Source organism: Lonchura striata, chromosome 3 (genome assembly GCF_050655825.1).
Source record: "Lonchura striata isolate lonStrDom1 chromosome 3, ASM5065582v1, whole genome shotgun sequence".
Lineage (NCBI taxonomy): Eukaryota > Metazoa > Chordata > Aves > Passeriformes > Estrildidae > Lonchura > Lonchura striata.
Window position 1 is genome coordinate 102,284,019 of NC_140705.1, and position 25,095 is coordinate 102,309,113.

At 40.8% G+C, this 25,095-nt stretch overlaps 1 protein-coding gene across 10 annotated transcripts in view; it reads left to right on the forward strand.

Annotated features, from left to right (window-relative positions):
- Positions 1-421: 421 nt before the first annotated feature.
- The window catches only part of HHAT (hedgehog acyltransferase), a 152,418-nt gene continuing 127,744 nt past the window's right edge, over positions 422-25,095 (forward strand). For 3 of the 10 annotated variants that reach the window (XM_085576004.1, XM_085576003.1, XM_085576007.1), the window contains exons 1-8: positions 422-580; positions 781-905; positions 2,298-2,365; positions 3,555-3,668; positions 4,223-4,417; positions 5,633-5,845; positions 8,410-8,581; positions 17,931-18,081. In XM_085576004.1, the coding sequence (XP_085432130.1) occupies positions 812-905; positions 2,298-2,365; positions 3,555-3,668; positions 4,223-4,417; positions 5,633-5,845; positions 8,410-8,581; positions 17,931-18,081 (1,007 nt within the window). In that variant the 5' untranslated portion in view covers positions 422-580; positions 781-811. Of the gene's footprint in view, positions 581-780; positions 906-2,297; positions 2,366-3,155; positions 3,411-3,554; positions 3,669-4,222; positions 4,418-5,632; positions 5,846-8,409; positions 8,582-17,930; positions 18,082-25,095 lie in introns of those variants that run through there. The other 7 variants (XM_021547627.4, XM_085576010.1, XM_085576005.1 and 4 more) reach the window with 6 other exon arrangements.

The window sequence follows — 25,095 nt, forward strand, 5'->3', positions numbered from 1 at the left end:
CCTGCACACTCAGGCCCTGCAGCCGCGCACAGCCCGCGGGTGAGCGGGCTGCAGCGCCGCCCAGCGCTCGGCCGGGGGCGCGCCGCGCCGGGAGCCCCGCCCGGCTCCCGCCCGCTCCCTCCCGGCTCCCTTCCCGGCTCCCTTCCCGGCTCCCGCCCGGCTCCCGTCCCGCTCCCTTCCCGGCTCCCTTCCCGGCTCCCTTCCCGGCTCCCTTCCCGGCTCCCGCCCCGCTCCCGCCCCGCTCCCTTCCCGGCTCCCTTCCCGGCTCCCTTCCCGGCTCCCTTCCCGGCTCCCTTCCCGGCTCCCGCCCCCGCTCCCGCCCCCGCTCCCGCCCGGCTCCCGCCCGGCTCCCGCCCCGGCTCCCGCCCGGCTCCCTTCCCGGCTCCCTTCCCGGCTCCCTTCCCGCTCCCGCCCCGCTCCCTTCCCGGCTCCCGCCCCGCTCCCGCCCCTCCGCGGGGCATCCGCCGGGCAGGACCGGGTGCGGGGCCGCCTACTCGCTTGGGGGCGTGGAGCCTCCTGCCGGCCCGGCCGAGGCCGCGGCTGCCGCTCCTTCCTCTCCCGGCGGCACGGCCCTCCGCAGGTAAAGGGGCAGCGGCGTCTCGCCTCCCCTCCCTTCTGTCCCGGGGCTGCCGCTGTCCCGCGGGTCCCGCCAGCCGTGGGCCGTGCTGAGCCCTTGGACCCGGCGCCTCTGCAGCCGGCGGGGCCGTGCCCAGTGTCCCGCCGCTCGGTGCCCGTCTGCCTTCCGCCAGGAAACCGCTCCCGTCCTTTCTCTCCCCGCAGGCAGGCGGCTGGCGGGAGCAGCTCCGTGCCGATGCTGCTGCCGGCCTGGGAACTTTGCCTCTACGGGCTCCTGACCGTGGGCTCCCACCTCTACGCTTTCTACGAAGCGCACCAAGTGTCTCGAGGTAAGTGTGTGCCCCGGGCGTGCTCACTCGGGCACGGCTTCCCCCCGTGCCTGGCGAGGCTGTTCGGTGTGAGTTCTCGTCTCTGGTCAGTTTCTACTTTGTTCCTGTGCGAGGAGCCCCTGTGTTCTTCCCAGCTGCCAAGCTGCCCTGTGCGAGGAAGCGGTAGGCAGATGCTACCTGAGCATACAGCTTTGTCCCAGGGCGTTTTTGCCTTTGAGTGCTAGGACGGCCCGTGGTAATGCTGTACTCGGATGTGGCTGTCAGGGAAAATATGAGGGAGACCTCTGAAGCTCAGCTACTCGGGGAAAATTCAGGAAAGTTCGGTTTGAATTGACTTGTTTTCCCTGGCTAGTCACTAGCAGCTCCTTGCAGGTGGGTGGTTCAGAAGCAGCTGTGCCTTCTGATGGTACTTGCCAGGGTCTGAACCTGGAGAGGCCCTAGGGCAAGTTGGTGTTCCCTGCCTGGAGCTCTGGGCTTCTGGTGCTGAGTCTGGGGCTCAGAGCAATGGTTGGGTTGTCTGTAGAGCTTTGTGGTCAGCTTCTTTCCAAACACCTACCTCTGCCTTGTGTAATCTCTTGGTAGCTGCTGTGGTGGCTTGGTTTGGAGCTGTGGAGCTATGTATTGCATAGCAAGGGCAGGACTTTAAACAAATTAAGTACAGTTTGTAGATGAAAAGAAGCTATGTTACAGCGCAGTGGTATTTAAATAAAGGTTGCATTGTAAAAGTATAGCAAGCTAGAGAGCCTTTGCAGGGAATATATGTTGCATCTTATTAGGCTTTAATCAACAATTACATTAATGACATTAATGACTCTACCTGGCTCTTGAAAGCACTCAAGGGAAGAACAGAAGTGCCAGAAAGGCATTTGCAGAGCAGTGGAAGGAGTGCTGTGTAACTGGGTACAGAGCTATGCACCCATGCATACAGCAAGTCTTCTGCTGAAGTGGCAAAAGGCTCTAGAGGCAGCTTGTCTGAGCAGCTTTTCTCTGTTTTGGCTGTACTGGCCACTCTTGGGTCTGTGTCCTCTTTCTGCTCTGGTGGGAGAAACCAGGCAGTTCTGAAAAATGGCGAGTGAGGATTAGTGCAGGTCTTGTGTGGTAAAAGGTGGGTTGCTGCTACTGTCCTCATTGCTGCAGGCCAATGCATTGCCAGTGGGATCAAAACACTGGTTTTGGGAAATTGCTTTACCAGTACTATGGGGCAGAGCTGTGGTGCAGTTGGCCTACCTAGTGAGCCGTGGTAATGTGGTGACTTGCCCTTCCCTGGATATGGGTATCCTCACTGATGGAGATCACATGGGAATGTGCTGCTCTTGAGCAGCAGAGAACCCATCCCTGACTCTTCATGCTCTGGCAGCTGTGTCCTTATCAAAGGTTTGCTCTTCCCTGCAGAGTATGAGGCTGCAATGGACAGAAGGTTTGGGCTGGACCCAGGGACTCTCTTTCGGGGGCTAAAAAAGGTAGGAGGGGTGACAGTGTCTCGTTTTGTGGCAATAATCATGTCTCCGTGCCCTTTGCACATCGAAGCTTCTGATTTAGCATTAGAAGTTTATAGTAACATGCAGATTTGGGTATTTATAGTTAATTCTAGTCTAATGTTTCTGATGAGGAAGAGAGACTGGCTGGGTGTGTCTGGATCTAAGAATCATAACCAAAGTTTTGTTCCTTTTCTTGATCCCTGATTTAAGTGTTTATCCTTTGCTATGTCTCTTGATAACCCTCTATTTTACTCTTTGGCCTTAAAACTCTGATCAACCTTGACACTTCCTCCAGCCTTTTCCCCTTTTTCTTGTTAGTAGGTGATTTGGATAATGCTTAATGTCAATGAACATATTTTTCTCTTGGTTAGCCTGGAGTACGGCATAGAGAACAGATTTTGAGGTGTAAGGTTTAAAGAAGCATAGTTGGTGTTAGAGAAAAACCAAAGCAGTAAGAAAACTGTCAGTCCTCTACACCAAACAAAAAGGCACATCCCTACCCCCACTTGCTTGTATTTCTTCAAAAGGTTGTGAGGTCAAAAGCAAATAATGCAACTAATCTTGAGGATTGCTTGCACAAAAGCAGGAATGCATGTCTATGGAAGTGTTTTGGTGTTCAGGCCTGCCATCACTGCTGATAATGGACCTTTGATATGTACTTTTTAGAAAGCTTTAAGGTAGTTGAGATGAACTTTTAGTGAAGCTCTGTATTGGACTCGGGGCTACCAGCTGATCCCTCTTACTTAATTTAGATAAAAATTTCCTTCCACAGCTAACTCCAGCTGACCTAACTCTGATTGCAACTAGACTTTACTGAAATGGGGAGCTAAGCTTTTCTTCCAGCAAAGCACCTTTCCACTGAAGTTCTTCGTTTTCCAAGGCAGAGCAGAGTTGCTCTCTGAATCCCTTCAGGAGAGCTGAAGTTCCTCAGCTTCAGCACCAGTGTGAGGTTTAGGGGGCACAACACCAGCTCTGTTTTCCTGAACTTTGCCTCACTGGAAGTGAAAATGATGCTGAGTTCACTGCTGTAAGTGATCCAACTGGATTGCTGAAATAGTGTTCCTGAGATGTGGGAGTTCTGTTTGGTACCACACAGGAATTTTATTATGGAGGTATTCCTTTGTCCCTTATGGCCAGATACACATAGTGACCAGTTCCCTTCATGTCACAGGACCCCATGGACTTTGAGTGGAGCTATTGGGTTGAATGGGGAAGGGAACGTATACAGTGGCTTCTGGCTGGTCACCTGCTGGTATCACAAATGTCCAGGCTCTTGGTGGAGAAGGTATGTAGAGATTTTCTTCACTGTGGGGAGTTTCTGATGGGTTTGTTTCTTGTGGACATGGGAAGCTTTGCAGTGAGGCCTCTGACAGTAGTAAATCTCATCCTGTGGTGTGAATTGTGTGAGGGGGTTAGTTGCCTTAATGTTTGGAGACTTCAGCCTCCAACCTATAAAGCCTCTGCCTTGTTGTAAACCATTAAACAGCATTGTTTGACTTGTACACAATAGAAGGGTGCAGTTATTCCTTTATGAGGAAAGTATGTAAAGTGATGGTTGCTTGGGTTTTGGCATGATACCTGCTAGTCTGGGGAAGGAAAGGAAGAAATTATGCTCTCCCTCAAATTAGGGAGCCTCTGGTTTTCATGTGATGTTACTACAGAAACGCCTTCCCTTTCACTTCTAGGGATATGGTTGAGTTTGTGTTTTTTCATGTGTGTTCCTCACCTTGTTGACTACATTTGTCTGCAGCAAAATCTGTATAGGCAGTACAGGTATTAAATGCCTTTTTTCTTCAGAAATAGTTAAACTGAAAATTGTTAACTTTTTTTTTCTGACAGTATAAACCATGGTGCTTGATGGTTTATGGAATGGCTGCCTGCTGGTTGTTACTGGGAATCAAGGGCTTTGCTGTAATTTTGTTACATGCAGCTATTTCCTTTGCTGTGGCTCAGTTTCAGCTGTCACTCCTGACATGGTTGTGCTCCCTTATCCTTCTGGCCACTTTACGCATACCAGCCGTGGAAGAAACCAAGGTAATGTGAGGACTAATTAAGCATCCAACTAATTATTGTGAAGGTTGTCTATAAAGGCATCTATCTCTATGGCAGCATGCTGTTGATAATAAGCAGAGGTTTGAGAAATCTTAAGCAGTAGCACTGCAGTCACTCATGCTGGAGCTTCTCCAGTTAAAGTCACGTTTCTCTATCTTGGTGGCCAGTATGTCCCTTAATGTGTAAGTGGTATTCAGTAGAGCTGGAGTATGATAGTACTTCACTAGTGCTCTATTAAACACATTTCATTAGAACTCTAATCATGCCAATTCAAGGTGCTGGGTTTTGGGTTTGGTTCCAGGAGTTACTCACTATAAGCGTGCTTGTACTTATTGGTGGCTGTGATTTCTGCAGGGAAGGAGACTTTCTCCAACACTTTGATTTGTACCAAATGAGTTTCTTGCATCAACTGGCTGTATGCAAGCTCAGTTTTGCTCTTAGTCTAGTGACTTTTTCTGAGTACTACAGATATGGAAAAACTGTTGACCAGTTCTGAGGAAGTGCCCTGTTGTATTTTACTGGGCCAATGGGAAAAACAAGACAGTTGTTATAAGGGTTGTTGCCCTGATGTTCAGGGGGAGGGGGAATGAGTGTGTAGAATCTCTTCATCTGGTGTGGCCAGGTTTTGTGATTTGCTGAGGAGAGGGCCCACTGCAATACAAATTGTCAGTCAGCCAAACCACATTTGCTGTTTCCAAGTTTTTTGTGATGATAGGTTTTTGTTGTTGGCAAAATGTGTGATACCAAGTGTCAAAGAATCAATAACGTAGCTCAGTAGCATTTTTTCCAGACTGAAATTTTCTCAGGACTGATTCTCTTTACATCTAACTTCAGCCCTATTAGCCTGTTGGCTGTCAATTGTGTTGGCAGCTGGTTTGGATATTGTAGTGCTGGACTAAATCTGAGGTAGAGCTGTCCTGGTACTTCACAGACTAACATGTTTCTGAAATCAAGCTGTTGTCTCTTTATGCTGGCTGCAGTAGCTCTGGAGGACCTTTCTCCATCAAAAGCCAGTGCTTGTTGTTTATGTGTTTAGTGTTGTTCACTTTAGGTTGTCATTCCCGCTGCTATTTGCTTTAGTTTTGTCCTGCTGCTGCTGCTGACCCCAAAAGTTGAGATCCGAGTAGACATTGCTGTCTTGCCATAAAGAAAACACAGCATTGCACCATCATGATCTTTTTTTGTTTTGTTTTGCAGAGAAAGTGGTATGACACTGAAAATGAGTATTACCTGCTACTCTTCACTGTGTCTGTCCGCTGCCTCTTCTGCACTAGCTTCAGCCTGGAGTACTGCTGGCATGCACCTACCCAGAAGTCATCCCACTCATTCCCCTGGATGCTGGCATATGTGTTTTACTATCCTACATTCCACAATGGACCCCTCGTGAATTTTGATGAATTCAGTAAACAGGTAACAGTGGCTGTTGTTTGGGTGTCTAAAGCTGTCTTCCACATAATTATAAAATCAAGAAATAATACTATAGGAATGTTAAAATTTTGAGTAATCATGAGAACTTTTGTAGTGTCATGTATATCAGCTTTTAACACAAACCTGTCTCCACAAGTTCTTCTGCTTCACAGGATACTCTTGTCTGACATCAGATTCATCCCTTCAACCAGGGAGCCAGTGATGGTGCTTTCTTACATTTGGAGAGTGTTCATAATTTTAGCATGCAGCTTCTGGACTATTTTATTGTTTTCTTCTTCATCAGGTGAAATAAAGCTAATGTTTTCAGCATAAGCTTGCTATTAATTCTGAAATGGATTTCAGAGTCACAGAAAGCTGATAGATTGTATTGAGAATTCCTGAAAACTCCAGTTTCTCCTCATATTGTTGTGAAAACAGCTGATGACTTACTAGGAGCACTTTGCTTCAACTGAGCAGCTTGTTTAAAAGATAAGACCAAACTGTAGTGAATGCTTTTCTTAGTCCCTTGCAGGCTTCTTTTCAAGCCTGCTTTTTACATGATGGGAAAAGTCCATGTCTTCATCCTTTATTGTTTTCCATATTTTCTTACTTGAGTAAGAAGAGGTATCACAACCTGTTATGTCTATAATTAAAAATATTGTGTCAAAGCGGATTAGTGAACATGTCAAACCATAAAACTGCCTTTTCAGTTTATGCATAGAAACCTAGGGTTTACTTGCTTCTGTTTATATTTGGGAATTTTCTGTTGAAGCCAAAGCAAATACTGGGCTTTTTGAAAGTGAAACTAGATTACAGTGGGTCCTTGAGTGAAAAGTCCTATGCTCATTTGTTTTCACTTGCTTTGGAAGATGCAGTGTTGAATGTTGGACTGGATATTGTTGGAGAAGTCCACATAGACTTGCATAGAAATGGAGGTAGTATTTTTTTCCTAATTATTGTTTTGTAGCTTCTGAAGTGTGTTAAATTCCACCTAAATCCTTGTATGCCAGGAGAGGGACAGTTGTACTTTCTTTCCAAGGACTGTTTCAGAAGACCTGTAGGACTCCAAGCTGAACACAGCTTGAGAATAGCTGATAGGAAAAACTCAGGGAACCTTGCTTTGAAACTTAACTCACCTGATATGGGTCAGCAAAGAACTATGCAAAGAGCACATGTGTTCTTGGTGTAAGAAGAAAAAGGAAGATTGAGAATAATATGTCGGTATTTGCAGAAGGTTCTCCTTAAATATGTGTGGTTAAAACCATGAAGAAGGTGGCACAAACTGAACAACCCTAATGTGTTTGCTGAAGGGTATTGTCAGAGCTCTTATCTGAGCAGAGGTATTACCTTGGCAGATGAAATCAGAAAAGGATTTCAAAGGATGCAGTGCCCAGCAGTTGATTCAAAATTCACAATACAAAGAGAATCTTTATTGATGCTGTTGTAAGAGACTACTCTCAGAACCCCTTAACTGAAGCTGAGGCTGGGATGAGCACACTGGAAAGCAGAAATTCTGGAGATGGAGACAGTGAATTGCTGTATGACCCAAAGAGTGTAACAGCAGTTCTGGCAATTGGCATCCACTGCCAGGCAAAAATGAGACACTGCCACTTTGTCACTGGCATTGTGGTATTTCTGGGTTGAAGCAAGGCATAGCAGTTCTAGACGTGGGTTTGAAGGCCTGTTGTGCAAATCCCTGTGATAAAATGCAAGTCTCCAAGCTTTCACATTGCCATGTAGCTGATGCAACATTTGGAGCCCTCGAAAATGAGTGTGTGTGTTTACTATAGTGTGCTTGGGACTGAGGGCCTGTGCAGATGAGTTGGTTACTTCTCTTGTATGTGCATTTTTGATGGCCAGTTAGAGACTGGAGAAGGAAATGTTGCACACAATAATGGATGTATAACGCATGACTGAATTTTTAGGCAATCCTATGTTTCTGGTTTTTGGTTCTCTTCTCTTTTATTGTGGAAAGGTGGTGCAATAATAATATGCCAATGTATTTACTGCAGTTAGCAGTCTAAGAGTTTGGAGCCTCTTGAGAAGCCTGTCAACTGCAGACTTTGCCTTATTGAATATTTAACTTGCATTTCCATTTTCCCAGCACATTCTGTAGATCTTGCTGACTTTGGCAATGCTGTGGGAGGAAAATTAAGAGCTGTCCTCAAGTTATTGATTCTCTGCAGTTGGTAGAAGTTGGAGGTATTTTAAGTGTAAGCAGTCATTGTTCCTGTTTGGAAGGGCTGCTCCTTGGAAAATCTTCATAGCTGCAGTTTCTGTAATCTTTTTGTATTATCTCCAGAGGTCAAGTTGCAGGAATTAAAGTCTCATGTCTGGATTCTGTTCAGGTTAACAATAGTTGGCCTTTTTTACAACAGTTAGGTGCAATATGCATACACATTTGGCTTGTTGGTTTCTACTGCTTACTGAGATTGAGAATGGAGAGACCAGTCTTGCTAGAGTGTGTGAGGAATTTCCAAATGATGTAGTCAAAAGTTCCCAGGATAAATGTTTTGCATAAAATGGTCAGTTTTGTGCCAGGTAACCTCTTTGGATTTCTTCTTTAGATGAGGAGACAAGAAGCTTTCAGTGTGAAGACCAATCTCAGCATCTTAATTGTGGGCATAATTCGTATTTTCTTTTGGTGGTGCCTGGCTGAGCTGATGATTCACCTCATGTATATCCATGCTCTCTACAGTAGTGCTCTGCCTTTGGAATCTGCATCTTACTGGGCTTTGGGTGAGTATAGAAACAATAGCAGAAATCTTTCTTCCTCCCCCACTTCAAGAACCCCAGTCTTCAGCTCTTTTATGTTCATTTGTAGGTACTTAAATGTAGCACATTATAGCCAGCCACTGTCAGAAAGGTGGTCTACAGATTCTTAATATAACATGTGGATTCTCCATGAGCTTAGTTGAACTTATTGAGCTGCTTCCTAAATTAAAAAATATTCTGTACTTTTTCCAGTCTAGAATATGTCTCTAAATTTTGGTCTAAGGTGATTCTCCCCCTCAAGTCATGGAAGTGGACACTTAAAAGGAGTTTATTTATTGTGGGGATGAAGAAGGGGACATGCTAAGAATTATTTTTATCTCCTTCTGATTGATGTTTCTAGTTTGCATTCACATTGAAAAGGACAGAACTTGTAAAAACAGTAGAAAGAAGGACTTGCAAATAAGGTAACCTGAAAGTAGTAGTCAGTGCCTCTCAGTTCTGTTTTCCTGCTTGGCTTCCCTCACTTCTACCCTGTCTGCAGCTCCCTGGTATTTCATTAAAATGCCCAGTAGTGAGGAAAAGGAGTGCTGACAAATGCAGTGTAAATCAGCAAAAGCTTTAGGTGGTGGAAGGTAAGCAACTGGCATACATGGTTGATTTGATTTCTGCCCCCACTTCTCAATCTGTATGACCAGGTAGAAAGAAGAAAAGCAAAGAAACCCCAGACCTTAAAACTGGTTTCTGAAAAAGCCTTGGTGACTCCTGACTTGCAGGAGGTGTCTCTTACAACAGGGATTGATGCACACACTGTCCTGTCCAGCACTCGCTGAAGCTCACCTGTGTCACCACAGTGTGTGTGTTGAACACTTGGACTGCACTGGACTCTGGTCAGCAGAGGGCAATGTGTGCACTCTCTGTGTACCCCTGTGTGCATACATACACACTTGATACATGTTTTAGTATATCGTTTTTATATCTAAAAAAGGGCAAGGGCAGATAGAGAGCAAGAAAGGGAGAGGTTTGCCTCAGTGGTTTGTTGTTTGTTCTACTCCTCACTCAGTCACTGTTTAGAAAGGGGATTCTGAGTTTTCATTTTCTATTCTAAATGTCAGTTCATTGATGAGTTAAATCTGTTAGCTCCTAGTGCTTGTGTGTGTTACAAAAGCTGGCCACTTGATAATGCAGGGAAGGCTCCAGCATTAGGGATTAAATATTCCAGCTGTGGTGCTACTGATGGATTCCTCCCTCCCTTCAAGACTACCAGTGTTGGTTTTGTAGGGTGGGAAGGGAGTTACACTATAGGCAGCAGCTAAGTTGTCTGCATATTTATTTGATGAAATAAAGTGTGTTATCCTAAGAATTAAAAGGCATTTTGAACAGAGGGTTAGAAAAGGTGAAAATGCCTCAAAGCAACAGGAGACGTAAGCCATTGGTAGAGCAAGTTTGGACTGTAAAGCTGCCAAATGTCAAATTATTGTATTTTAGCAAGCTGCCTGTGACGATCCTTGCCTTTAGGATAGGTGTACTCAAAATGTAACCTTTTTCTCATTGAGCTTTTTTTTTCCTGTAGTAATGTTGGCAGGTATTTAAACTATACTATAAATGAAATTTTTTGAGGTAGAAGTTGGTCACTTAATGTTTTCTCTGCAGGTTTTATCACAATGGTTGTATAGGTGTCCTTAAACTCAAATCAGTGATAGGCCACTATTGTGACTTGCTTTAGGGAGCTACCAATATATGAGTATTGGTACTAGTAATAATTTACTGTTAAGTCTTACTGGACTCTTATGGATCTTACCATGGTTCTACACCAGCTCCTGTACAGAGCCAAACACTCTCCTCTGTTACTTTGCATGCTGTGTTATTTGAACTAATTTTGTCACATAACTGAGTCTTAAGACCAAGGAAGAACCTTGCTGTTGACTCAGGAGGATTATCCATGGTATGTAAGCCTCTCTGCACTGCTAGGGTTTGTTCATTTTGGGTGTCCTGTTTGAATTCAGCAGCTTTAAAACAGCATGGAACATCTATTTACACAGTGATGCTTGGCTGCCCTGATAGCCTAGTAAACTTAAGGGAAAGGCTGTGAGGCTGCTCTGCAGTTACCTCTAATTAGGGAGCTTACATCAGCTGCTGCATTTTTTTTCTGGGATAACTTTGAGCAATGGGCAGTAAATGCCAGAAGTGCAGGTAAGACAACAGTGCTGTGAAGTTTTGCTACCAACACCTAAGAGCAATGTCAGTCTACTCCTCATGACTGTGAAGTTACAGTGTGCTCTGCATCACTGTGTGCTGTTCCTGTAAGGTGAGACAACAAAGAAATAAAAAAATACCACAACTAAATCCTGAGTTACAATGCTTGTTAAAAAAAGCTAGTGTATAACAGTGCCATTTATGGCCATGTAAAGCAGGAATACTAGAGTGACCAAAACAAATATTGCTAAGGGCACACAGGTGTTAAATTAAAAAAATAGTAGGAGAATGTTACCCAGCAGTAAGAGAAGTATTTTCTCTTGTGTGGATGGAATCAGAGGCAAATGAGTTTCTAGAAGCAGCAACATACCAATTGGTGCAATATAGCTTTTCAGTAACCAAATATTAGGTCCCACATCCAGAACAGAATGAGGAATATGATGGGGCTGTATCCAACTCTATGCTATATATGTATGGCCCTTCATTTTGTGGAAGGGATGTTTATGTCTGAACATAGAATTAATTTAAAGATGTCAGCTGTGTAATCACAGAACTTTTATTTATTGGTCCTAGGAAGCCATTGTTTGGAGAATGTGAGCATTTTTCAGAATCCACAAATCATTGTGTCTCTGTTCACAAATGTTTGTGTCTGTGGATAGTTTGCTATTGACATACTGAGCAATATCAGGGCATTTGTGCTTTTTTAATGATGACTATCAAATGCAGTGTTTATAGCAATTCCACGGTTTTGTGTTAGTGCTGCATCTCATTCTGGTAGCATCAGTCAGATTGGCTGAAAGAATTGGGTGCTTTCAGAACTAATGACACAGCAGGAAGACCCATATTCCATGTTAATGGAAGCCATGATACTTCATTCTTCTCGGTTTTAACATTAATTTGGAATAATTTTCTGCCTTTACATTTTGCATTGTAAAATGTAGATTTGCAGGCACCAAGAATAAAAACCACTATGAATTCCAGTAATCCAGTGTCCTGATGAATTGCAGCATAACAGAACAATAGCTACACTGTGCCAGATCAGAGGTTCATCTGTTCTACAGAGTAATTTTTGGATATGGTATGTAATGAAGCAAGAGAAAAGAAATGAGTAAAAGACAGTTAGATTGGTGATCCTTTTCAATGTCTGTTCTTCAAGCTTCTGCAGCTGAATGACAAATTCACTGACATGTGGTAATGGGGAGCTTAGTAGCATTGGTTGAAAGAGCTCAAATTGAAACAAGTGATTTTTTTTTTTCTTTGCTATGACAACGTAGACTATCAATGGTAAAATTCACTTTGCTAAGGTACATTCTATTATATAGAAACTGAAATGTGTCTTGCTAAGTCATTTGTTTGTTAAGTGTGATTCTGAAAATGCAGATGTTGGAAGAAGCATTGCCTGTATTTCCCTGATGGAGCTTCACATTTATCCTGGTGATTCAGCACCATCTACTTATCTCTGCTCATCTGAGCACAGCTTCATGTCCATCTGGCAAAGTACAGGGAATGATGGAAGACAGAAGTGTGTATGAAAATATGTTGTTGAGTATAATTGTTGCCCTGGATTAATCTAGATCTTAATAGATCCCAGAGTTGTGAAAATATATTTTGCTAGGAATCTGTCTGCTTTGTCAGAGGTGTGTGATGTATGGATATACATCTGAGATGTAAACACTTGATAGAATGTCAGGAATTCTCTGTGGGTTTCATGTATCAGTCCTAACCACGTGTGGTCCTTTTGTTCTAGTGAAGCATGCACAAGGTAGTGTCAATTAGCTATCACTGTTTTAATTATTAACTAGGCTCTACTACTTCAAAAGGGTGTTTTCATATGAGTGGCATGTAAGTCAGTCTAGAATATGATCTGTTTAAACGTGGAGCCACATGGCTTAATTTGTAGTTGCTGATCCCATGTTTTAATTTGTTAGAAGAAGAAATGTTATGTGTGTTCTTCTTTGACAGTGAGACCTACAGAGTAAACTTGATAGAGTGCTGGTTTTGATGTATTTGCAGTTTTTTATGATAAACCCACAGATAGGAAATAGATTTCTGAGTTCATTTTCAGAAGGATGCAGCATTTTGCTATTGAAATCAGGGTATCTGTTCATCTAAGTAGCAATGAAATACTAAGAGGAGTCTGAGATTTTTTTCCATCCTGGAAGATAATGATAAGGAGAAATTGATTAAATATTTGGCATATTGAGGTCTGTTTGAAAACTGGAAATAATACTATGAGTCAGAAAACTTAGATTTTTTTTTTTCTAAAATATTAAGTTGTTCCCTGTTTTGTAGAAAGAAGTGTTCATGTGTGTAATTTTTCTTTTTCTAATCTTTTCTGTAGGCTAAACTTCAAGACCATATTGGCAATTAACCTACTCCTATGACTACTTTTTTTTTTACTCATGCATATTGTGGCTTAATCCCAGCTAGGAACTGAGCACCACACAGCTACCCACTCCTTTTCTTGGAGAGGTGGGATGATAATTGGAAGAATAAAACTGAGAATTTGTGGATTGAGATAAAGACAGTTGATAAGGTAAAGAAAAAGCTGCGTGCACAGCATAGCAAAACAAGGAATTAATGCCCCATTTCTCTGGGGAGGCAGGTGTTGGATCTGCCCCAGGGAAGCTGGGCTCTTTCATGTACAATGGTTACTTAGGAAGACAAATGCCATCACTGTGAATATCCCCCCTTTCTTATACCCCTAGCTTTATATGCTAGGATGAGTATATGGTATGGGATACCCTTTGTGTGAGTTGGGCTCAGCTGTCCTGACTGTCTCTACAAGCTCCTTGTGCACCCGCAGCATTCTCACTGGTGAAAGGTGAGGAGCAGAAAAGACCTTGACTTTCTAAACCCTGTAGTAACAAAAACATTTCTCTGCTTTCATCAGCACTGTTTTCTGCACAAATCCAAAACACAGCTGCACACTGGCCACTGTGAAGAAAATTAACTTTATCCCAGTAAAAGCAATGCAGTGTGATAACTCTTGGTTTATTTAGAGAGCCTTTCCCTGAAAGTATTAACAATTGAACATAATACTTAGAGTAGATGTTTTCATATCATGGTTGGAGTTAGAAGGAACTTTAAAGATCATCTAATTCCAACCCCTTTGCCATGGGCGTTCCTTCCACTAGACCAAATTTCTCAAAATCCTTGGGAGTATTCATGGTAGGTGTCTTTAAAGCACATGTGTGCTCAAAAAGCCTTCTGGCTTACTTTAACTTGGAAGACCTGTCTGTGCTTTGACTGAGAGTCCCTTGACAGCTGTTAAGTCTTGTTTAAGTAATTTCACTTTGGGACCTTTATGTCCATTCAGCTATCTCTAAAAATAGGCACTTAGCCTCCAGGACAAACACTGTGGTACTTTCTTGCAACTACTCCATCCACAGAAGGATGTTTCTTGCTTCTTGTGTGCTGCTGGGAGGCTGAGATATTTTGAACTTGATTATATGGCCTGAAATTCTGAGCTGTTATAAATGTTTGCTTCCTATTAGACTTCTTCCATGTGTCAGTAACCCTTTTGAAACATGACTGCATATTTATCTCTGTTTGCTAGTGGAACCTGTCCTGGTACTTGACAAAAACAAGCATCTACAATCACTAATGCCATAGGGTCAATGTAGCTGCAAAAAGGGTAAAGTTGTGATGTTGTGCTGATAATAAAATTGCCTTCTAAGTTACAGTTTACCATGACTTTTGATGTTGTCTTAAGGACAGAAAAATGTCAAGTGTGATTTGTAATATATGGATGCAAACGTTTTGTTGCTTGCTTATGAAAAGATTCTATTTGTTAACTTCTGGCAAAAACTACCAGTCAATTTTGAGAACATGAAGACTAAAATTGTCATGTGAATATTCTAATTTGTCATGATCTTTGTTTCAAAGTTCTATGAAACTTAGGAAATGCAGTTTTGCAGTAAATTTAAGGTTAAGTAAAATATTTGAAGGTTGATAAATACATTTTTAAAGCATAGGAAAACATAGAATTTTTTTAAGGATTGGAAGATGATAAATTGAAAATACCAGCTTCTATAAAAGTAAATTGCTTTAGTCTGGGACTTCAAACAGTTTGACCATTGAAATGCATGGGATTAAGATCAGGTACTTTACCTTGATATTTTATCCCTTAAGACATTCTGTTAAAAAAAAAAAAAAAAACCCAACTTTCCTTTGAATTAATTTATTCTGGAGAAAAGATACAATCTTGGCAGTACTTTTTCCTCTTAGGTGTGTTGTAATATACATTTGTTATGGCTTGTTTCCATTTAAAATAATGCTCATGTGTTTGGAGGAATTATATCAAACACTAGAGAAGAAATTACACGATATTATTAATGAATTTGATTGTTAATTTCATGCTTCTCAATCGGGTGAAGCCGTGTGCTTCTGGCTACTTTGTGCTAGAATGGAGCAAATGCAAAGCAGCTTGAATGTCTCAGGTATGCAAGAAGGTTTAAAGCCTGTGCCTGTTGCCAGTGCAGCCCAGCTATTGTGTGGCTGTGAATGTTGCCCTTAATTTTCCCAGTGTGGCCAGAACTCTCCTACTGCTGGCATAAGCTCAAGACCTATGAGAACTTGACCTGTGTATTTTGATAGGGACCTTTGTGTTGCTGTTTTTGTGAGTCTTAGAATTGCCACTCCCAGAGTAGCTCCGGTGTGCTGGGTGTGACTGTGATGTGATGTCTGTGTTTAAGATGCCAGTGCTACTGAGCTGCCTGTTAGTTACAGTAATGACAACCTAGATGTGTGTTATTGGAGATGGAGAAAATGCCTTTTTTCCCTAACTTGCATATTATGACTTGGTATCCATGAACTCAATCTTCCGTCGTTACATTTAAAATCAAATGTATTGATTTTTTGGGTCTCAGAGTGGAAGCCTGTTTCTAAATACCTTTCCATCAAGCACAGCCAAAGGATTTTGAGTTTTACTACTTCACAGACAGCTGTGATCTTCATAATTGGTTTGTGTGGGTGTCAGTGTTCAGCTCTCCAATGAAATTTGTCAGAAAAGAAATGAGATGCTGAATGAGAAGGGAATTAAAGCAGAAATTTGGCTGTACAGATGATTTAGCAGTAATCTAATGTGGAGCTAATTGGCTAGTATCCAAATTGTGCTTCTGATTGTTTGTTTTCCTCTGGGGAAAAATGTTATTGAATACTTGATGCCTGTTTCCCTGAAGTAAAATAACATAAGATTCATGTCTCAGTATTTTGTTCTAACATCAATTTTTATCTTGTATGGCACAACTGTTGCTTATTGTGTACAAGGATTATGATATCAAAACTAAAAATGTTGGATTATTGTAGCAAAATAGTGGCCATGTGTAGGTCAGCAGGAATTTTGCATTTTACATTATCAGTGCCAGAGTTTCACTCTAGGTTATTATACAGTAGATGAATTTTTAATGCTTAGCTTCTGGTTGTCATCCATTGTATACTTATTAGTCAGCAGAATTCAATAGAGATGTCGTCCCCCCCTTAAAAAGAAGGTTACTTAAATGTTCATGGAGTTGTACTGCTGCAGTCAGATTAAAAACTTTGTGCCCAAGGACAGTGTGCTGGAAGGTTTTAAAATTGTGTTGAATGTCTGAAATCCTTCAGTCAAGTTAGGTAATATGACTGAGCAAAAGCAGAGCACTGGAGTAGAAGTAGATGTAGCAATTGCATTTTATATTTTTTTTCTGTATTAAAGTATAATTTTAGTTTGCCTTCTTTGTGGTGAGATTTTCTGTATGTCAACTGTCAGATGGAGAAGTTCACCAAAGTTATTGGGTCTTTCAGCAGTGACCTCACCAGTTTCTGTAAAGGTGTTGGCCTCTGCTTTTTACTGTATTTTTACTTATTGGTCAATAAGTAAAAACAAAGAACATTTAGAATATTAGTAGGAATAATCTTCTTTTATAATGCATTCAAAGGTTGTTAATTGCATGAATAATAATAATGAGAATATTTGATTTTCATAATGAGATTATGATTTTCATCTCAGATCTGTGTAAGATGCTGGAGTTTCTGTCATAACCTGAGGTTGTGAGCAAGCACACTTATGAAATTTCTCCTTTGGAATTAAGGCAGCTACAAGACCTTAAGGAGACCTTTGTGGATTTGAAAACTGAAATATGCTTGGACCATTATGCCAAGTGGAGTCCCAGTTTTCTATGCCTTGGATGTAGCAGAAGGGGATCTTGTAGTAATGCCTTAGGTTTTAGCTGTTATATTTTTCAGATGCTGTACTGCTTTAGTGTGTACTTCTGAGCTTCATATTAAGGGATGGTAAGCTCTCTTTATAGAGTAGGTAGACAGAATAATTCATTTCCTAGCTTGGGGCCAAGGACAACAACCCAAATCTCGAGCCTATGAGCATAAACAACGTGGACTGAAGAGAGAAACAAGAAGGATGGGACTTCCTAACTTAAAGCTATAACTGGACAATTAACTTCAATATGCAAATGAACCAGAACTCATAAAAGTGAGAGACCTTGTGACTGGTCATCTATTTTGTGACCATTTTGAGTTCATCTTTGGTATAGCCCTGGCTGCACTCTTGTACTGCCCAAGGTGTATCCATTGAGGCTTTTTAATAAATACCTGCTTTATTCTTTAACTCTGTCTAGTCCCTGTTCTAGGTCAGCCTTCACAAGACATCAGTAGGGGTATTTTTTCTGGGGAATCAATCTGACAGGGCATGGAATGTTTGTGGAGATCAGGATAACGTGCAGCTTATAACCATTGTTTATGGCTGTTCTGGAGCAACAAATTTAGAGTGGTTGGTTGGGTTTTTTTTTTTGCAAAGGTAAGTTTACTGTCCCTGTGGTAAATGTTCATTGCTAATATTGGTATATTCTGATTTTTAGCTCAACATAAGTCAGTTGTTTTTTTTTATAGCAGTCAACACCCACAGTCCAGAGATTTTTGAGAGTGGACCTACAGATGCAGATTTGTGCCTTCATGCTGGAATGATGGTACCCTTCTGTATACGTGCCTAATGTCATAAATGCATGGGCTTGTGTGCCGTGTCTCTTGTGAAGAGACAAATGTTGTGTATCCCATCAAGCAATGATGCTTGCCTTATTTCTTGGAATAATATTGCTGTTTGAAGGTAATAAGTATTAACAGGCTTTTAAAATATTTCAGGACTTGTTGAAGGTATGTTTTCTTGTTTTGTTATTTTTTGTTTTAGGTGGCCTGGCTTTAGCTCAAGTACTTTTTTTTTATGTGAAATACCTGGTTCTGTATGGTGTTCCTGGCCTCCTCCTTCAAATGGATGGAATCAAACCTCCAGCTCTGCCTTGCTGTGTGAGCCTGATGCACAGTTTCACTAAAATGTGGAGGTTAGTCATTGTTACTTTTCAGGCAGTTTATTACTGATACATGGCAGTCAGAGCATGCATGTGTGTTCATTCTTACATACCTGTTTGCTTTTCCGTCCTTGTGCTTTTTCTCTCACCCCCCTTATTTATCTGTAGTGCTTTTTAAATGGACTTCAACTTGATGGTTACTTTTTTCACACTGTGGAGGGATAAGGGCAAGTAGCCATTTCAGCATTTTCATCCTTTTAATTACTAGAATTAGACTCAGCCTACCTAGTTAATATAGCAATTCTTTTTTCCAGTTACCTATTAAATGATTTTTTTCAGTCTGTGTCTAAACCCCACATTTCAGCTTGAAATTCTTCCAGAGACTGAAAATAAATGCTTGATTAATCACATGAGAAAAGCTGTAGTTAAAATATTTTAACATGTAGAGTCATATGGTAGAGGAAGTCTTGAACATGTTAAAAGTACTATGAAAATGATAATTGTTTATATAGTAGGATGAATTTCTGGATCTGCTTTGCTTTTACAGGAGCTTCAGCACAATATTTCTTCAAAAACCTATGAATCTTGTGTCTTGTGTTTGCTTTAAATTAGCATTCACTGAAATATTTTCGCTGAAAACTGTCTCCCAGGTGGATTCTGCTTAATGTTTACCTTCTGTGTAAGGGTGGATTCACTTGACTTCTCTCCTCCCTTATTTTCCTCTGCACTAGCCAATATTCCTTCAGGCTGTGGGGTTCTGTGCCCCACACTTGTAAAAACATTCCCCTAATGATTTAGACTTGTCAGTCTTTTAGTGCAAAGGCTTCTCTCCTGTTGTATTGGTGCAGAGCCTGTCAGAACGGTGCTTACTCCATCTTGTGTCTGACTGCTTTGCAATATGAATAAAGCTTTTAATTTTAGCCATAAAAACAGTGGGCCTGCTGTTATCCGAGTTTTATTGGATGAGATTTTAATTTTGTTTTCAGCTAGTTGTAACAAGAAGGCTTTATAGTTTATAATAGTTGGCAAGTGTAGATCTGAAGTATTCAAAGAAATGCAGCAGGAAGAGTGCAGAAAACAGATGAATTATTAAAAATTATTTGAGCTACTAACAACTGCTTTGGTTTAAATGCTCTTTCGTAGTTTGCACTGAACTTACGACCTACATAGTTAATATAGAAATCTGTCATTTTTACCAGGCACTCTCATGAGAACAGCATCTCTTGGCCTGCTAGCCCTTGTAGGCAGAGTTGCAAACAGCAGCAGTTTTTCCCCTTTGTCAGTTCTTATTACAGGGAATCTGTGTATTGCACTGGAGGTGCCAAGTGAAAGTGAATTTCAGCACAAACCCTGATGACACTGCTGTGCCAGGTAGCTGTAACATGCCATGAAAAGGTGCTGTGCACATGCAAAATGTATGTGTGTATCACAGTAAAAAAAAAATTGCATTCCTAAAATATTCATAACTCTTGTACAAAGATTGAAACTGATATCTAAGTAGAAAACTTTTCTTTATAGAAGGAAAAAGTGTCAGGTGCTGATATTTATCTTTTGCCTGATTATTTAATTTCTATCAATTATTCATTGCCAGAAGTAATAAAATTTTTTCACAGATTGAATTTGTTTGCTTTGCATGTTGAAAAAAGTCAGTTAACGTATACCTGACTTGATTTCTTACTCTCAAAGTTCTTTAGTAGTAGATTTTTCTGTAGCTGCTGTGTTATAGGACATTCTCAATTATCTAAGGAGCTTTGTGAATGCCTTGAATTATGATGTCTTTATGTCTTTACAGTTAAACTCTTCTACCCAGGGGCTTTGCAGTGGTGCCTGGGTATCTTGTATAGAAATGTTGTGTTAGAAGTAGGAATAGCCTTTGTTTCTGAACTGTATGAGTGAACAGGACAGAAAGTGTGCAAATTATGGGCTTAGCAAAAAACAGTGAAAAAAGCGGAAAGTAAATGGCTTGTGTTGTGAAACCTTATTAACCATTACACTATTTCCCCCAAGTTCTAAATGCATTTTGATAGTTTGTGAATACAAGACTTTTAACAGGAAAGATCCTGATGACTTTATCAGAGTGTGTCAAATTTAAATATTAAGAATACAGTGTCTAGTTTTAAGGTGGTAGAGTGAGATTTGTACCAGACTGTTTTCATGAAATAGTAGTCTACTAAAGCTTATTAAAGACTTTGTAGGGCCAGGTTGGGAAATGGGGTGGATTGGAATAATCCAGATGACTTGCAGTTACAACACTCTTCTGTCTGGCATCAGGGACACTGCTCAGAAAAAAGTGCTTGTGTATGCTTGGCTTACTCTTCCCCTTCTTGCTGGTGTCCACTTGAGAATGCTGTCAGAAACATGTTGGCTGGACTTCCCAAGGCCCAGTATTACAATTTTTATCTCAAAACTTTTAGCAGTGCTTTTTGAATGAGAGAAGGTAGCCTGGAGAGAGAGACGACATGAATGTCACAATGTAAGGAATGCAAATATGCTACTAAGGAGCCTTGCACCACCACCTGGTGTCCTCTGAGCATAACAACAAAGATTTTGATTCCATCTATCCAGACCTGTGTCACTTCTAGTCAGTACATGCTGACATAATTCACTCTGATACAGCATGTGGAAGAGCTTTCAGTCAGGAAGGTAAGAAAGATCTACAGTGTGTCTAAAGCTGCTTAAAGTTTCTCTAGAGCTGAAAAGCAAAGCAGGTGTTGAAAAACCAAATCAAATAGTCTGCCTCTCTATGGTACTAAACAATAAACTAAATCGTGTCCATTCAAACCTAAAAATAAAAGACTTTAATTAAAGTAGTTATCAAGCCTATGATAGGTTCTCCCTAATTCACATTTAATCAGGACAGTCTCTGGAGTCAAATATTATCAATCTTGTTTGCCATCTCAAGACAAATACAGGTGTTGAATGTGTTACTTGGGTTTCATTTCACCAGGATATCATTAGCTTACTAAATATGCAGCTGCATAGCTAACAAATGCATGGTAAATACACTGCTATTCAAAAGCTTTATTATTGCTGTGAAAATGAGTCTCTGAGCTGATTTCCAGAGAGGATAGCAGTTCAGTGGCATGCAATCTTAGTTTTTAATGTCTGCTTTACCTTAAGCCATAATGAATTAAAACTTAGCTTTTGTTACCAAGGTTAAAAGCAAGGTAATGAATTGCGGGAGAGAACCAATGTTCTTGGTGTTCTTGGTCTTCTTGTGCTTTTAAAGAATAAGTCAAGGCTGATGCTTGCCATACAACTTCTCAGGTGGAGAGGATGAATTGTGTAGTGCAACTAGAAGTAGTTGTGTTACTGCTGAAACTTGCAAATTGAAACTTCAATATGGAAAAATATCCTAGTGAAGGAGTAATGGTTTGGAAACTGCAGAAACAAAATATAGTACATAATTAAAACCTATGTAAATTTTGACATATTGATAAATTATCTTGGTAATTTATTCCATAGAGGAACTTGTCAGTTTGTAAATTAGGACAACAGCTGCTGTTCATGGAAAAATAATCATGCTTCCATTTTTGCTTTTAGACTGTTGTGGGGTATGACTCTGCAACAAAAATGTGGGACACATTAGTTAGATATGTTTTGCCATGCTATGGGAACAGCCTGACATAAACCTCACATTTATTTCTGCTCTTAGACTGATTTGAAATGTGCAGAAACACAGCACCTTGATGATGTTCAGAGGTCTGGAGCACTTTGTCTATGCAGATAATTTGAGAGAGTTAGGTTCAGCCTGGAGAAGCAAAGGCTCCAGGGAAACCTCATATCAGCCTTCCAGTAGTTAAAGGAGGCTTATAAAAAAGAGGGAGAGAGACCTTTTTATGCAGGCAGATAGTGATAGGCATGGGGAAATGATTTTGAAATGAAAGAGGAGAGGTTTAGATTAGATTCTAAGAAGCAATTCTTTAGTCAGATGGTGGTCAGGCATTGGAATATGTTGCCCAGAGAAGTTGTGGATGCCCTGTTTCTAGAAGTGTTCAAGGCCAGGTTGGATGGAGTCATGGTCAGCCTGGTCTAGTGAGAGTTGTCCCTGCATGTGTTGGGGCATTGAAACTAGATTATCTTTAAAAGTCCCTTACAACCCAAACAATTCTGTGATTCCATGACTACTTCTGTGTCTTTCCACTGTGAAATCTTGTCATTCCCAAATATCCCAAAATAGTTTGGAGACAAGTGTGTTGGGGATAAACTGTTAAAACTTGATGCATGTTTAATGTAGATTAGTCTCAGCAAGAGTAGAGGTTTTTCAAGAAGGCAGGCAGAAGTAGCATATGAAACGTAGATTTCACTGTAAACAGTATTTCATCTAGAATACAGAAAATGAAGTCAAAGAATGCTGCCAAAGGAAAATAAAAAAAATACAGTGATAAAGATCAGATAGTTTTCAACTACCATGACTTAGGTTCTAGATTCTACTCTGTATTTATCACCCTGATTCTTGACAGACAGGAGTCTGACATTAGGCAACCCCTGATTTTCTTGCATGCTTAAGGAATAGACTAGGAAGGCTGTATTTGGCATATACAGACACACACACACTTATATATGAACAAGTTAAATTTCTGATGTTTTAGTGACATCCAAAAATGGCATCTGGGTTATGATTTACAAGAAATTGTCTGCCATTTAGTTTAATGGCCTTGTTACTGCTTAAGATTATTTGCCTGACTTGAAAAAATGGTCTTTGTGCAAGGTCTCAGTGAATTGCTTCAAATTATGGATTACAGTCTGCTGTGGTCTTACCATATTCTTGGCTATAATGATGCCATAGAAAATAGAGCTACAGATAAAAATGTAAATTTATTTGCATTTGTTTCTTCCTTATCCTGGTACTTTTTGCCTACTTCTACCGTTGATCCTGAAATTTTCCTCCTTCTGGAAACAATTCCTTGTATGTCTGTCAAAAAGGACATTGCCAAAGTTTTTTTCCCCTTTGTTTTGGACTTTTCTGGGAAAAGACAAGTCTGACATTCATGTGTGTGTGAGAGATCACTGTGACCACATGCAGGAATTCTAGAATGAAGAATAGCCTGCAAAAACTTACTGTCTTTTATTACTGGCTTAAACTCCTGATAGTATTTTTCAATTGCCTATTAGTTCATGGTGAGGACTGAAATAGATATTTAAGAAAGGAAAATGGTCTTCCTGACCTGTAGAGGTAAAGTAATTACTTGAGTGCATTTTCAGCTGTGCTTCTTATAGTCTCAACCAGTTTGACACGTACTTTCTGGTCTTCGGGCTTCTGATTTTTAGTAGTGGAATAAATAATCTTGGGAATTAGCTTGTTAAGGATATCAAGACAAGAAAGATGCTGAAAGGCTTTGAAAATACCTTTAAGGAAATTTAAATAAGATCAGAAGTTGTGTTTCTGTCAGTGCTTGACTTGAAAAGCTTGCCTTCTTAAATTCCCAACTAGCCAATGTTTGGCACAAGTTAACACAAACGTAATTGTGTGTAATAATAGCAACTGTAGCTGTTCTGCAGATCTGTGTAGCCAGGATGACATCCCTGCCTCTGGGCTCAGAGTAATGTGCCTTTGTGTGTTCAGGGGCTTGTACTCTAACAAATGGTGAAAGGTTCACTCTTTCTGTTTGGGTCTTGTAGTGCTTTTTTGTTCTGGTGTTTCTGGATAGGCTGATGGATGGTCTGAAGTAGGAGACAGCAGATTTTTCTCCCTAAATTTATCCTTCCCATGAGTTTAGTTTTCTGATTACATGTTAGTAATAACAGCAAATTGCTGTTGTGCAACCTGTCATTTCGAAGTAATTGCAGGGCAGAAAGGAAGGATGACAGGTTAAACTTCTTGATATGGCAGATAGCCTCAGGAGTAGTTAAGTTGCCAAGCCTTGAAAAATTTGCATGAGGAAAGGCAAGGCAGGCAGTGAAAAGAAACTACACATCTCCATGGCAGATGGAAGGAGGAATTCAGCATGAATCACCCAAAGCCTGCTAGAAATTTGAATGGCACATCCAGATCTGTGGCTTACACCTGCTGCCCACCCTGCTGTGGAAGGGGTTGCAGCAGCTGCTTTCCAAATCTATAGGAAGACCTCCTCTGAGGTTCTGTGCCTGGGGAGAAGGTCTGTCTGGGGACCAGAGCCAGGACAAACCTACTTGTGCTATGACCAGAGAATGTAATTTTCAGTGCTATGAGTGGCCTACCAGTCAGCTTCAAGAGGATCAGGTATTTTCCAGGTGGTTTATTTTGTATTTGTCCTACAGTTCTAGGCAGCTATGTTTTTGAAAGCACTCTACTCCATGTTTGTGATGGGAAGTACTGAGCAACTGGAACTGAGAGACAAGAAAAGGAAGGACATGGTTATGCATATTTCCCTTTACTCTAGAGTTTAGGATTGTCTCTTCTGGTATATTTTTACCCTTTGATATTTTTCAAAGAAGGAAGTTGTTCAGTATGTTGTAAATAGTGTATCAGATAGAATAAATGTCTTTTAATTACCTATCTTCTCACTGGTTTTAGACTTAAAAATATTAATGCTGCAACATTTCTATTTCAAAGTCAAAAGGCATCTTTTCCCTACTATGTTTTGGAGGTGATAGCTTAAATATGGAGAAGATTATTTAAAAGGGTATTTGGATTAAATACAGGTATGCCCACAATGTTGAAACAGCCTAGAGCTCATGAGTAAAAGAGAATTTCATTGAAAGTTAAAATTATTGCCAAAGTGTGCAGAAGCCTGCACACTTTAACAGACTTTAACACTGTGAAGTCACAGGATTAGGTTTCTTGTCCTGTCTGTACAAGTGCACTGGATTGAATCCCAAATCAGTAGTAAAAAATAATATGCATAAGACCAGTTGTGTCATGGAAAGCTTGTGTGCCTAGAGAGGTAGGTAGTGTGTTTTAAAACACTTAAAGAATATTGTTTTCGTTCTTGAGAAGATTAATGTGGTATTTGAGGATGCTGAGTGTGAATCTTGGAGAGTGCTCTTCTTCATTCTATTGATAGATAAAGTTGAATGTAAGGCAGGTCTCCCTGTATGTCTTTGCCCTCTACATCTCCTGTGGTA